The sequence below is a fragment of the Nanorana parkeri genome, unplaced genomic scaffold (genome assembly GCF_000935625.1).
Source record: "Nanorana parkeri isolate BGI_ZX_2015 unplaced genomic scaffold, ASM93562v1 scaffold850, whole genome shotgun sequence".
Classification (NCBI taxonomy): domain Eukaryota; kingdom Metazoa; phylum Chordata; class Amphibia; order Anura; family Dicroglossidae; genus Nanorana; species Nanorana parkeri.
The window spans coordinates 50918-66342 of NW_017307118.1; the positions used below are offsets into that span (position 1 = coordinate 50918).

General features: G+C 41.0%; 1 protein-coding gene across 1 annotated transcript in view; it reads right to left on the reverse strand.

Annotated features, from left to right (window-relative positions):
• FKTN (fukutin) overlaps nucleotides 1–14728 on the reverse strand; it is a 15443-nt gene extending 715 nt beyond the window's left edge. Inside the window, exons 1-8 of the mRNA XM_018565466.1 lie at nucleotides 14573–14728; nucleotides 12964–13023; nucleotides 10740–10943; nucleotides 8640–8917; nucleotides 7566–7698; nucleotides 6639–6768; nucleotides 4423–4556; nucleotides 1826–1953 (exon numbers count right to left, since the gene is read on the reverse strand). Of these exons, the coding sequence (XP_018420968.1) occupies nucleotides 1826–1953; nucleotides 4423–4556; nucleotides 6639–6768; nucleotides 7566–7698; nucleotides 8640–8917; nucleotides 10740–10943; nucleotides 12964–13023; nucleotides 14573–14680 (1175 nt within the window). The 5' untranslated portion in view covers nucleotides 14681–14728. The remainder of the gene's footprint in view (nucleotides 1–1825; nucleotides 1954–4422; nucleotides 4557–6638; nucleotides 6769–7565; nucleotides 7699–8639; nucleotides 8918–10739; nucleotides 10944–12963; nucleotides 13024–14572) is intronic.
• Nucleotides 14729–15425: the final 697 nt, after the last annotated feature.

Consider the following 15425-nt stretch of genomic DNA (forward strand, 5'->3'; position numbering starts at 1 on the left):
TTAAGATGCGGTGGGGGGGCCCCCCCCCCCCCCCCCTCCGTTGCAGCCGGCGATCTCGTGCTCCGCTGTGAGCCCAGGACCTGCACAGCGGCTCTGACTGGAGTGCAGTACACGATCTCCCTCTGATCTCCTCCCCATTGCCAGAATGCAGGAAGTAATGTATATTACATCACTTCCGCATTCATCTGTCACTCCCCTGATGTCTCCATAAAAAGGACTTGTCACTGTAAATTAGCTATCACATATGGGGCTTGTTATCTCCCTATGTGATAGCAATAAAGTTAAGTGAAAAAAAATTAAAGTTACAAAAACAATTTAAATTAAAGTCACATATAAAAACAATTTAAAGAAAACCCAAAAAACTAACTTTTTTTTTAAGGTTCCCCGTCCCCACATACAAACATGTGGGTATACAAACGAAGTTTTTGCCCATAGCGCACGCGTTACAGATCTCCGCAAACGTCGGAGTGCGAGCAATAATTCTAGGGCCATCAATCACTGTTAACACTAAACCAATGAGTGGTAAAAGCTTTTAAAGCGTCGCTTATGGCCAATTTTGGTTATTGTAGTTTTTTGAGGTTTCGCGCAATTTTAAGGCTTGACATGTTTGGTGTCTTTTTACCCGACGTGACCCCGTCTTTTATATTTTACCAAAAAATTGGGTAATAATGTTTTATAATTTAATATAGGGGAAACAGTTTTGTGTTTTCGGTAAGTTTTCCTTACTATAGTGTTTGGAACCTAAATTTATTCAATGTAGACAATTAAACCTATTTTTGGGCCTCAACTTAAAATGTATTTCCACTTTTGCAGCCAAACTGGGATAAAACCTATATTATGTTTGTTACCTATATTATGTTATCACTCACATAGCATAAGCTTAAAAAATATTTAAAAAATGCTTCATGCAGTTTAAATTGCTTTTACTTGGGTTAGGGTTTTAACTTTCATCTTTCTTGGCAATGTTAGGAAATGCCGTGAGGGGTCTGAGGTGGTTTGTCCATTGCATGTAAATTAAGTGAATGAGAGAACCACAATCCTCAAATTTCAATCTTAAAAAGTGACATTAAACCCTCAGATTTTTTAACATAAACCAATACTGTAATGTGTGCCTTACTGTAATCCATGGTTGTTTCCCTTCTCTTTGCTGCTTTTCCTTTTAAATCTGTATCTGTTCTCATGCTGGGGGAGAACATCCCTTTGCAGCAGACTGCCTTGTCTCTGAAAGGGATACATGGTGTCTGTGTGTTGGTTTGCAACCTGAGCCAGCACTACAGGAAGAGGCACTAAGCTGCAAAGGGATGTTCTCCCCCAGCATGAGAACAGATACAGATTTAAAAGGAAAAGCAGCAAAGAGAAGGGAAACAACCATGGATTACAGTAAGGCACACATTACAGTATTGGTTTATGTTAAAAAATCTGAGGGTTTAATGTCACTTTAAGCCTTCCTATTAGGACAGAAGGTGCAGAGAAAAACCTGGAAAACAGCCATCTTGCCTGCTTTAACAAAACATCTTAAAAAAGGTAAGAAAATCCACCCTCCCTTCGTATGTGGATGACGAAAGTAGATGAAATATACCGCATGGAAGACCTCTCCTCATCCCTTAACAACACGGAGGAGAAATTCAGGTCCACTTGGAACGCTTGGCTAGCTTTCATAAGAAATATTTTTTTTTATTTCTTTATGCTTTGTGAATAGGATCACATAACAAACATATTGAGGGGTTTTCTCAAATTTGACTGCAAAAGTGGAAATACACTTGAAATGCTGTGCAGCAAGAAATGGTTCTTTGCTCCTAAACAGAATAATACAAAATATTCATACTTGAATTTCTTTCCACTTTTAGCCTGCGTTCCCCCATTCCACATATAATCGGCTTCTTCATAGAAGAAAAATATGTCGAGTTTCACATCATCACTCCCGAGAAAGGAGAGCTCCAAACTATCTTCCACCTAAAAACAAATCAGAAGAAATAAATGCCATGATAAACAAATACATTGATATGGTTGGTAGCAACCATATTAAAAGGAGAACTATGGGGTACATCTTTTTTGCATTTTTACTTTCCATATGATACAGAAATACATTTTGCAATGTACTCCTGTAATTAAAAATGCACACAAGCTTACAATTCAATATAATATACTGTAAGCGGGGCTAAGCTATGTGCTAAGAAGTGATCCCGACAATACTGTCTGAATCTTCCTCTGCCATTGAGTGACAGCAACTTGTAGGAGCTGAAGCGCGTTCATATGAACCTATGCAGACACAGCAGCTCAGGGCTCATCCTATCAGAGTTAATTCATGTCAGGTCACAAGTCTACGTACACTTGCACATCCAACCTGCAGTTTCTTTCGTTCCCCCTCCCGTCTCCTCCACACTGTTATGTCCTGACAATACACATGCCACATCGGCACTAAGCTCTCTGCTGTCTTGGGACATACACAGGGAGGAGAAGAAGAGAGAAAGACAACAGAGTGAAGGACAAGCTTAACTGACAGGTCTTAGTGCCAATGTGGTATGTATATTGTCTGGTGAGAGCAGACAAACTGCAGGATGGATGTGCAAGTGTTAACTCTGATAGAATGTGCCCTGAGCTGCAGCATCTACACAGGTTCTCATGAATGAGCAGCAGCTCCTAGAAGCTGCTGTCACTCAATAGAAGAGGAGGATCCCGGCAATAGTGTCGGGATCGCTTCTCAGCACAGAGCACAGTATATTACATTGAATTGTAAGCTTATGGTGCATTTTTGAATACAGGAGTACAATAGAGCTGCAACAATTATTCGATTAAGTCGATTAAAATCGACGATGGAAAACGTTGCCAACGTTTTCCATCGTCGATTCGTCGGAAGTACATTGCAAAATCTATTCCTGTATCATAAGGAAACTAAAAATTCAAAACAGTGTACCCCATAGTTCTCCTTTAAACTAGACTTGAATAAAATTGCATATATTCAAATATTTGCAAAGTCTGGATAGGATACCAACAGGTCCAACAAAATACATTGGATGTTCTGGGTGACATCTGCCTTTAATGAGCAAACATCCAACATTAGCAAGCACAATGTTATTCAGAATTTTAAAGATCAGACCTATAAAAATGTTGCCGTCTTGCTCATTTCTGCCCATGTAAACTTGACTTGGGCAACCAGACATCACACTGGACATTTAACTATTTTTGCATTGATGTAAATAATAGCTTTCTTGTATGTAGCTACCAAATAATAGCAGGTATACTAAGGCCTGTATCAGTGAGGCATTAAAGTGAAGTGGCAACGCCATCTGCTGGACTACTTTAAGACAAACCTTTCCTTGTGGCAGAAACAAGCACACACATCTATATGTGTCATTTATACTGAAAGATCCACTTTATGTGGAATGAAAGACAAAAAAGGAGGTGTGTGTGTATATGTGTATGTGTATACACAAGAGATAAAGTGGAAGTGTTATCCAACACTGGCTGTACTTTTCTAACCTGTAGCAGAAAATATCAGAAAGAATCTAATGGGCTATTACAGAAAACAGACACTTTCTTTTAATCTTTTTGTATGCCTAGCAATTTGAGCTACAGTATGTCTTCTATTGAATCAGACTACACTTGCCAGCCTTCGCTCCCCACGTGCATCAATAAGTCTTGGCTGCCAATGACCCTTTTGCTGGTTCACCAGTTTTCCTTCCTGGGACCACATTTGATAAGTCCTGACCACTGCAGACCAGGAACATCCCACAAGACCTGAAGTTTTGGAGTTTCTCTGCCCCAGTCTTCTAGCCATCACAATTTGGTCTTTTTTTTAAAGTTGCTCAAATCCTTACACTTGCCCATTACACATTAACTTCAGGGACAAAATGTTCACTTGCTGCCTAATATATCTCACCCACTTCCAGGTGCCATTGTCACAAGATAATCAATGTTATTCACTTCACTTGTCAGTGGTCATAATTAGGGATGCACTGATACCTGTTTTTCGGTATCTAGTACGAGTACAGATATTTATCTTTTGGTACTCGCCGATACAGAGTACTGATACCAGTACTTCCACTTGCATGGCTAGCTAGCCAGGAAGCCGGCTACATATTCACTCGTGGCACTGCCGGCCAGAGGAAATCTCCCTCTGACCGAAAGATCTGGTATCGGGGAAGGTATTGGAGGATTTGGGCGAATACGAGTACTCAGTATCGGCACCGATATTAGTATCGGTGCATCCCTAGTCATAATGTTATGGCAGATCGGTGTATAAATAGAAGACAAAACTCTGGGACCACAATCCACTAATTATGTGGTGGCAAAAAATAAAATAGCCTGAATTAGTTGATAACAATACTAAATTGAAAAATCATCTACTATACGTGTAATCATTTAAAAAGTAGATTTTACATAAACACTTTTGACAATGGTTAAAAAACAAAAACCACTGACCTTCCCAAACCTGTGCTTAAGTGGGAGGCCAGCTTTCTGGAATGCTGGAATTAGTTCAGGTTTGTAGTTCTTTATGAATATGCCTAAATCCACATCTTTACTGTAAGGAATAATATTACACTGCCGATACCATCCTACAAAAAAAAAAAATATTAATGCTTACTTATCCTATTACCTTGGTGAATTTCAGATATCTATAAAAAGTGCAGTTACATAACAAAAAGAGATGTCCATTAGGTTCAGTCAATAGAAAAGCAAGTAAAATCTTTGAAAATCTGCATCCACAGTACGCTAAAATGCACAGTTGATCCAGTGGATGACAAATCATATACAAAACCATTAATAGTGGTTAGCACTTCTACCTTGCAGCACTGGAGGTCCCCAGTTTGTAACCAGGTCATGACACCATCTACAAGAAGTTTGTATGTTCTCCCTGTGCTTGCGTACACTGGTTTCCTCCCACACTCCAAAAGGTATGCTGGAAGGTTAATTGGCTGCGGTCTAAATTGGCCCTGTATGTATGCATGTGAGATAGGGACCTTAGATTGTAAGCTCCTTAATAAATGCTGAAGAGAGAGAGAGAGCTCCTTCCCCTCTGTCATCAGCGATCCACGATCATTGTACTGGTCATTTTGGTATGTCAGTGTCGGCAGGGAGAGAGAGAGAGAGAGAGAGAGAGAGGGGGGAAGGAGCTGGCACACGGGGACGTGCAGGTAAGGAGAGAGCTGCTGCGCATGTCCATATATTCGTGGACGCGCAGCAGCTCTCAAGAATCACTGTCAGTCATCAGTGGGGAGGATCCCGTCAGATACGTCGGGATGTCTTCTCATTGCGGCGCTTAGCCCCGCCCACCACCTAAAATAAGGTTTTACAGCCTTACTGTGCATTTTGGCTAATTAAAGTAAATTACATTATTTACTTATTTAGCCTAAGGAATGCATTCATAAAAAAAGATAGAACCCCATAGTTCTCCTTTAAGGGCAGGGACTAATGTGAATGTGCAACTATGTAAATCGCTGCATAAATTGTCAGCGCTATATAAATATCAATAATAAAATAAAAATTTTAAAAACAGATAAACAATACAATAGAAATAAAAAAAAAACAATAAAACAGAAATAAATGCACATAAACACAAACATTTCATTAGAAGAAACATGTATTTAAATGTAAAGGCAAAAGTTTATCTCAGTTTTGAATCAAGTGGCGAGGGGTTAGAACCACTGTCATATTTAATTGTGGTCTATGTCCCTGCTAGGGAGATTCACCCTCTCTACTTGTCCTGGTGACCATTATCAGGAACTTTACCCACCATTTTAATGTCATGTCAAGGTTGTCGGTGTCATAGCTGATCACATGTGCAGCACCATGGCAACTGCAATCCAAATAGAAGCTAAAATGGCACCTTCCTTGGCTGTAAAGGGCAGGAGGGTGTAGTTCCACTTTAATGTGTGCAATAATCAGCCAGAACAGGAACAGAAGAGAAATATTAAAATGGGGACACTTGTTACAGTGACAACTGTCTAAAGCCCACCCTACAAGTCACAATCTGACCATACAATTGATAAGAGGAACTACCTAAACTGTACATTCAATTTGGCAGACTCTTGCACTACATAGCTTTTGGTAGATCCAGGGGAGATGGTAACACACGGTGAGCACTATGTATATTTCCACTTTTCCAGCCACATTTGGAAAACACCTACTTTATAGCTGTAACACGTTTTCATTCATATGGCACAAACAATGCTACCTAGCTTTCCCTTATGTAAGGTTAAGGAGGGTGCTGAGGAATGTTTGCCATAATTAACCCTGTCAATACTGTGCTGGCAGATTACATTATCAGTTGTAAACACTGTCTGTCCTAACAAAGTGTTCAAGGCTTGTGTTCTGCATTGAATGTTAATGAGGGGGAATAGAGTTTGACCCTCTGAATTGTTCAGGATAGCTTGCAATCCTATATATGATCCTGTTACAAGGAAAAAAACAAAAAGGTAAGAAATATTTTGTCATTCTTTTTAGGTAAGCCGTGAGAATGGGAATACATAACAGGCATAAGGAGGGGTTTAAATGTAGAAGAACTACACTTTAAGAGAGGCTTTCCCTACGTTTAGAAAGATTTCCTCCTACTTCCTATAGTGTCCATAAAACAGGTCACAAATGAAAAAAGTTTTGACTTTACATAGACTTTTTGATGGAAGATATATTTATATTACCTAAACATGTACCACTGCTGATCCAGAAGCTCACTCCCAAAACATTCAAAGTGGAAACTGCCAGTTGTAGCAATGCTTTGGCCTTCTTTCGGAAATCAATCCCTTCTAGAGATAAGTCATCAGGATAGAGCTAAGAAACAAACGCACATGAGCATTGTCTAATATGTTTTACACTCTGTTCAAACATTGTTCTAAATTACACTGGGTCTACCTATAAACTACAGAAAACAAAAAAGTGTATAATGAATTCATAAGATAAATAAATCTCACAGTGTACAAAATGCATCCTGTTCAAGATCAAATATATTCTTCATAGATTCTACAAATCAAAGTTCTGGCTATGAAAATTGAGCACCGGTCAAACAAGCTATTATGCAGCTGACATGTATATCCATATTTGCATTTCCTGCTTTGTTCTGTCAAACACAGTAGTATGACAGAAGATAGCAATTTTCTGCTTTGGTTTATGATGAGTTTGTCACCAGGATCTGAATTATGCTGCAAAGAGCATGCTCCACCACTGAGATTCACCCTAAAACAAAACACACCTTTTATCTCATTATCCACACCTATGCCACAAGAACATGCAACTCCTAGCATCTTCCACCCCTTCCTATCTGCATCTTAGACCTTTCACACCTCTCCTCTATGTGCTGCTCCTCAGACAAAACATATTACATCTATCATCACGGCCAACATGGGGAGTTTTTGATTGAAGCTTAAACAGAACATGCTGCATTTGGGTCCCAGCGGGTGCATATAAAGTGCTTAAGTGACAACATATAGGTATTAGATGATGGATATAACCTGACCTAATCCTAATGCTAAATACATACTGAATTTTAGCAGTAACTCTTAACAAACAGCTCAGTTACGGAAATAGAATTTCCCTACATATAGAAGGAGCAGCTTGGCATTATAAACTACCTGAAAGAATGACCGCGCTTCTCTGTATCTGCACTCAAGAAATCTTGACTGAGACATTTCTGCTAAAAACTGCGACGGGTCTTTCGGGATCTGCAATTTCAGGCCATCAGCAGTGACCTGGAGGAGGTCAGCTCTGAAATAAGTAATATGAAACAAAAAAAATAATGTTATCAAGATCATAATAATTGCCAGTTTAGAATTCAGATCCAAGATGGTTGAGCAACATTCATGTAAGAATTTCTGATTTAAAGATATACTCCAGGCATACAGTTGAAATACATACATAGGTCTTAAGTGCAAAGAGATTTGTAATTCTGTTCAGACATCTATATTATGATCCAGGCACTCCATAACGAGGTCAGTGAACTCATTATTCTTTATTGCAGTTAAGTAACACAACTTAGTCACCAATCTGTCCCAAGACTGCTGACTGAAGCATTACAATACAAATGAGTTTATCAATCTGTTCACTATCTAGTTATAAGATCAGCATTCATTGTAATAGCTAATAATACCTTGTTATAAGATAAGCATTGTATCATATCATCATGTATGCATTGAATACATACTATAGTGGTTTTTGATAATGCAATCAGAGTTTTCTTGAGAAAATCCATTTTATGTAGTGAGTGCTGCCTTCTGTCTGCTCATCACTTTCAACAACTTACTGGATTCCTAGTGTGCTTTGCATCTCTTTCTCTGGTGTGATGCAATCTCAATTTCCCAAGATTACATAGCCCACAATGCATTGCTTCCAGCAAGCAATGATCATGTTACATTGTTCAGATTGTTGAGTTGTAGTTCAGACGGCAGGTTTAGTTAGAGTGGTGACACAAGGAAATACATATTTAAAGGGCTGAGGGAAATTGTGTCAGTGCATTGTGGAAGTACATCCTATGAGCATCTATAATAAGTAAGCTTACAAACTTCTAGATGGATATGGTTATTAGGAGTGGGATAGAACGTATGGAAATTCAATGCAGAAATACATATTTATATTTAGTGTTTGACAATAAATACAATTTAAACAAATCTTAAAATCCAAGGAAAAAAAATGCAAGACTGAAAAATTACCTATGATAGGCTCCAGCATAACGACCAAATTGAAGCTTTCGGAAAGGTGCAAACTTTCTATCCATATTTCTCTTCAGCCGTAAAGGACCGTGCCACAGGTAGTTGCCACTTCTTTCATAAAGCACTACTAAATGGACTGTATGAGATGTCATCTTGAATATATAATGAAGAGGTATTTGGACACCTGACAAGTCGTCCATTCCTTCCAATCGTGGATCTCGCCCCTCATATTTCTGCCACTGAAATCCCATCTTCTCTGCAGCTCGGAAAAAACTGCCCTAAAAAAAAGGAAACAATTAGCAAGGTGGGAAGAGTGGCAAACCTCTGTCTCTGTAGAGATTTTCTTACATTCTGGATGTTCTTACATTATGGTTATGGAAACCATAAGACAATAATCATCTGAAAGAGGTTCTAAGCCTTCACACTCTATTGGAAACTAACAAGGTATGGCCCGGAGATCTACTTTAATGAATACAACTGTGCTCCTATCCAGCCCACTAGTAAACCTGCATCGTCAATGCTGCACTACTTGTAAGAGACACTGGATTAACTGCGGAGCTTCTATCGTTTAATTATTCAAAAAGCTTAACAGGTATTTTTTAAGTTATTGACGAAATAAAATAAATACATATATATTTAAATAAATACATAGCAGTTTTTGTGTTTCTGAGTCTCTCCTGTAACAAAGTTGTATTAGCTGTTGATCCTGACAGCAGGTCTGTTGTTAAATCCACCTCCTACAATAGGGTGACAACGATGTTCATTCTGAACTGAAATCATGAAGCAGCGTTGACACCCTGTAGAGAGGGTAGTCCTAGATCGACATAAAAAAGTGACAGACAGACAGAATAAACTCCAGCTAACACTTTAAGCAGTTACAGCAACAACAACAAAAATATTTGGAAAAAAAAGATTTAAATCAAATCACATCAAGATAAGCTGATTGTTGGGACAAATCCTATAACAATGATGACAGTAACTTTTACTGGACAGCTTGGCCTGTGGAGAAAAATCTATATAAAAGGCACTTGAAATAAAAAAGGCATTGATATACTGAACACCATCATTACAGGTATTAATCTCATACCACAGGGTGGGCAATTCATTTTCTCAAGGGACTACATGAGAAAATGGGATCGTTGTGGAGGGCCAAACCAAAAGGCTGAACTGAATTCTGATCAATTATTATTATTATACAGGATTTATATAGCGCCAACAGTTTGCGCAGCGCTTTACAATATAAGGAATACATTACAATCACCAAACAATCCCTTTATAAAAAGCAGTAAATTATATGGTTTTGGTAAGGTCCCCATTAGAGTGCCCCTTTACAGTGGCCCTTTATATTATTGTCCCCGCATACCTTAGTTTTATGAGTAAGTCGGCCAGAGGCGGGAGCCGGGAGTTGGGACAGGCTGCAGGAGAGACCGGAAAAAGATACTTTTCTATCTTCCTGTAATGGTGGGGATGGGGGAACACATGTGGCATCACTAGTTGCTAGGACCGACGGCGGTCCTAGCAACCAATGACTGCAGAGGAGGTGGATACCTGACGTCAAACCATCCCACACCAGAATACAAAGGGGGACATTTATCAAAACTGGAGCAGTTGCACATGGTAACCAATCAGCTTCTCTCTTCAGTTTGTTCAGTTTAGCTTTGAAAATGAAAGAGAGAAGCTGATTGGTTGCCATGGCAAAGTGCTCCAGATTCTGTCTGCTCCAGTTTTGATAAATCTGCCTGTTATTGCTATAGTGGTCTTAATGGTACCAGTACTTACACATCCTTGATCAAGTTCCCAGTGTTTTGTTGTTCTAATGCTTTTTCATTCTTCTTTGGAAACAGCATATTTGCCCAGAGACAGCCACAAAGGAAAACAGAGTCTTCCTCCTCAGGTTGGAGCATGTGTTCGATACAACGATCAAAATGTATGCATGCACCATTTTCAAAGGGTAAATGGGACCACCAAATGGCTTCCCCAACCTGGAGCGCTCCCTTGTACACCTACTCACTGTGTGCATATTTACAATAAGGAGACCCAAAAAGATCAATGACACGTGGCCACCCGAAATATGTTGCAGAGGGATCTCATTATTCTTACTTTATTCTCCCACATCTTATCCAGAAGTGCAAATGTAGTGACATCCCTTTGCTTGCAGAAGTACTGACATTCAGACGGTGTACTGTCCAGAGAGCGTCTCAGTTGTTCCACATCTTTAGCTAGTACTGGCAGGACCACGACGTCCACCAGAAACACTGGGACATTGTGATGGGAAACCAGATTTACAAAATTCTTCACCACTCGCTGGATGATTGTAGAAAGAAAACAAACACTTTTTATTTGTACATACAAGGTCAACAGACACATACATTCTATATTCATTCACCTGGACAATTAATCTAGTCATTCCATGATATATTTCTGTTTTCTAAACCTGCTCAGTAAGTTTCAATCTTTTTCTGTATTATGTAACCTCTGCAAAATGATTCTAGGTTTACCTAGCAGTGATATTATTACACTAAGAGCCAAGATGGTCCTCCAGGGCTAAGCTTGGTTGTGCTCTTTCTGCCAGAAGTTTCAAAATGCAAACTCAATTAAAATGTATGTCTAGGCACAAAATACAATCTATGCACATTTCAGAATGTTTGTCCCTTTAAAAAACCTGCATGTACAGGAAAATACACATTGATCAGCCAAAAATATGGTGTGCTTCTAATTTCCTGTTTGGGCTGACAACACAGTGCCTTCGCTGCACTAAAATGCCAACAGACATGGTCAGCCCTGCCTGCTAGACTATAGAACTCTGCCTATTACCCACTACTCCCTTTCCTACACACATACACTGATTTTGTCCCAGAAAACAATCCAGTTGCCTTGACTCCCAACAGCCTGCCCACTGTGTGTAGGGTACAGGGGTTTTTTTTGGAGATTTTGTTCTGGGTGGGGGGTGTATGCCAACAGCAATTTAGTTCCCAGCAGCTACTCCTGCAGGAATTTTACAAGGCTGTAATAAAAGTTGTAAAAGATAAAGAGATAAATAAAGCTGGGACATGCACTGGATGGGGAAGCCAAATGCAGAAGGCAAGGGCCTCCACAAGTTTCTATACAGAGGGGACTAAAACTTTAGGGAGGAGATTATTCTTTGGTATCATTTACACTATGTGCAGTGTCCTGCACTTTTCTGTACATGAACTACACAGAACACCACCAGGGAACACAGACAGCAATTGTTTTAAATGTGCCCCATTCACCCTTCAACACTGCCTTCAGGGGGCTTGCTGTACTCTACGGGAAAATACAGACATGCTACATTTCTCCACTACGCACCGGAGCTCAAGTGTGATGCACTGAAACAGTCAAAACACTGCCCCCTGCTGCCCACATGGGAGAATGCTAGTGTGAAGAACTCCGTTTAAAATTTTTAGTAACCTGTGCAGTTACCCCCCTGCATTGCAAAGGTTAACTGCTCTATTTTGCCTAGGGTCAAAAATAACAAAGTTATACTCACCTGATCCTCAGAGCCGGCTGACTGTGACAGCGCTCCCTACAGCCTGTTTCCTCCTCTGCAGCAATAGAGTGTCCCTCAACATCCTCACATCCTATACATTGTGTATAGAATGCGATGACTCAGGGACCTTAAACCGCTGCAGCAGAGGGGGAAAGAGGCTGTAAGGACCGGTCACACTTTAAACTTACCTGTGTGTTCCCCGCGCGCTCACGTCCGAAAATGTGAAACTGCACAGGCGGCCGCAAATCATCTTGGGGCGGGCGCATGCACAGTTCACATTTTCGGCCGGGACGCGAGGAAAGACACAAGGTAAGTCTATGGACGCGTGCACCCACATGCAGACACCGTGGCAGAGTTCCTTCCCACAAGGACAGAGGAGTCAGTGCTGGATCGGAGATTCACCGCAGCGCTGGAGAGAAAACTGCAAACTACAGGAAAGAAGATCGGATTAAAATACATCATTTAAGGTAAGTGCTTTAATTAACGTTGGGGTGAGGGGAACATTTTTTTGCCTTTAAAGTCACTTTAATGAGCACTTAACCCTTGCAGTGCAGGGGTAGCCCCACTGCAAGGGTTAATACAAATCTGAACCGGAGTTCTTCTTAAAAGTAGTAGCTAAGCTAAGAACCAGTAGATGCATAGATTTATAGTATGCCCACAGAAACATTAGTCTATTCTAAATCGTGGTGCTACAGGACATTTAACTTGCTTGCTACAATGGGGCAAAATACTTCATTGCTCACAAAAACCTTTGTGGATTTGAAGTGATAAAGCTTTATTGAAATTGTTAAATGATAACTTGTGATTTGTGCTTACCCAATTTGTTCCTTCTTGTGCTGAGAAAGTTCCTTTCAGCTTGGAAAAAGCAGGACCATGCTAATTACAAAAACAATAAAAATAACAGATAATAATAAGATAATAAAATAATAATAATAAGTCATGTGAAATCTACCCACAGGGAACTCAAACAGCAATACAATCTTAACAGCAGCACTAACACTTCCCCACTCTATCCAAAATAACAAAAAGGCTTATGATAGAGGTTAACAAACACATACACTAAATCTAAAGCCGATTTGGGGAAATGCTCCCATGACCTTTTCAGTTCAGCTATGTTGTCCTAAATTGTTCCCTTTTCCTACCTTCTCCAAACTCTAGGGGTGCACCGAAACATATTGGCTGAAAATGGCACTTTTGGCAAAATGCCGAAAGTGCCATCTTTCGGCCGAAATTGCGGTGCATTCCCTGGGTCCCCCCCCCTCCTACGCGCTGCTCTGTGTCCCCTCTGACACAACCCAGCATCCACCAGGGAGGAGAGAAACTGTCAGAGGAGGCCGAGCAGTGCGGGGGAGGAGAGCGATGTGAGTGGCCCGCGTCTCACCAGGCTCACCTCCGCTCAGCTGTGACAGATCTGGAGAGTGGTGTAGGGGCGGAGAGAGCTGTCACAGGACACCGCTCGCTCAGCCTCCTGTGACAGCGAGTCAGGATGGAGAGTTGGTACAAGCAGTCAGTGATCAGTGATCGCTGAGTGTTTGTAAATAATTGAGGACAGAGTATGTTTACTGTGTCTAGGGATGCACTGATACCGGTTTTTCAGTATCGAGTACCGATATATATTTATTTCCAGTACTTGCCGATACCGATACTGGAAGTCCCATTAAGGAAGCCAGGCAGCGTCTAATGACTTGCCACCTGGCTTCCTGAATAGCCAGAAACCCGGACAGTGTGTAAAGACTCGCCACCCGGCTTCCCGATAAGCAGGGAAGCCGTCTTCGTGCTCCCTCATCACCAGGTGACGAGGGAGCATGAAGCCGGCTTTCTGGACATTCAGGAAGCTGGGCAGCGTGTAATGACTCGCTGCCGGGCTTCCTGATACTGGAAGCTCATCCCAAACTGTGTCCCCAATTATGAATGAATGGGAAGTGATCTACAACACCTCCTGTTCATTCATGATTGTGGTTATAGTCATCACACTCTGTCCTCATGTTATAAATGTACAGGAACACTCAGTATAGAGGATTCCTGTTCATTGATAACAGGGGCTGCAGAAAAAGAGATTGAGGACTCTGCATTCTCAATTCCCTTTTCTAGTTTAAAAGGGAAATATCAGAGGTCTGCTTAGATCCCTAATATTTCCCCCTATGTATTAAAAAAAAAGTAAAAAAATTATTAAAAAATAAATAAATAAATACATTCTGGTTTCAGCCTGACATTTTTTATTTTCAGTTCCTGTTTTAAAAATGTAATTTTGGTGCTCCTCTACTCTTCACCCATTAGTAAATAACCCTGACAGGTTTGACTTTACTTCCTGGTCGTTTGAGCATGACCAGGAAAAGGCCAGTACATCTCATATGGACGAGGCGAGTCATACAGCTTCCAAAACATTTACAGCAATATCTACTTTTTAGCAATAATGATACGTTACCTTTGCAGAGATATAGTATCTGTAGTAATACAGCTGAAACAGGAGAAACAAGGTACTTGCAGCTGTCAGCACAGCCAAAAGAACATTCTTGTTGATACGCTGCATCATCCAGGACTTGTGGATAGCCAGTTATAATTGATACCACCTGTGGTCATCTTGCTTCAGTAACATGGGCTCTCGTCTGCAAACATAGAAGATTAAAGCTGAACTCCAGGTAGAAATAAAAAAACACAGATGAATGCAGCTCGGTGGTCAGTAAAGAAGAACTCCGGGCAAACAGAATCTTAACCCTTGCAGTGGGGCTACCCTCTGCACAGCAAGAGCTTAAAGGAAACGTATGAGGCGAGTGAAAATCACTCACCTCATAGTTCTAGCCGACCTGTGACAATGAGACTGTCACAGGTCGGCTCAGTAGATCGGGAGGTGAGCGAACACATACCGGCGCTCGCTCACTTCTTGATCAATCCATGCAGAGAGCCGTGACTGTGACTCACGGCGCCCTGCATGGATCCCCTCCGATCCTCCAGCGCTGACTGGCGGAACGGACGGGGGAGGGGGCGTGTACAGCCGGCTCTGCCTCTAGACAGGCAGAGCCAGCTGTCACTCACGCAGCTGGGTGGATCCAGACAGAATTGTCGGGATCCGTCCCGGGTGCGGCGTCTCAGTATACCGCGAGCTGTAGCTCGCAGTATACTGAGCTTATGGTGACGGGAGGACGCTAGTTTGTGTCCTCCCGTTACCCTTAGGAGAACTATTTGAAAAAGCCCTAACCCCATAGTTCTCCTTTAAAGGCTTGTTTCGTCTAGGGAGCTAAAATAACAGAGCTATATTCACCCGAACCATGATCCCCACT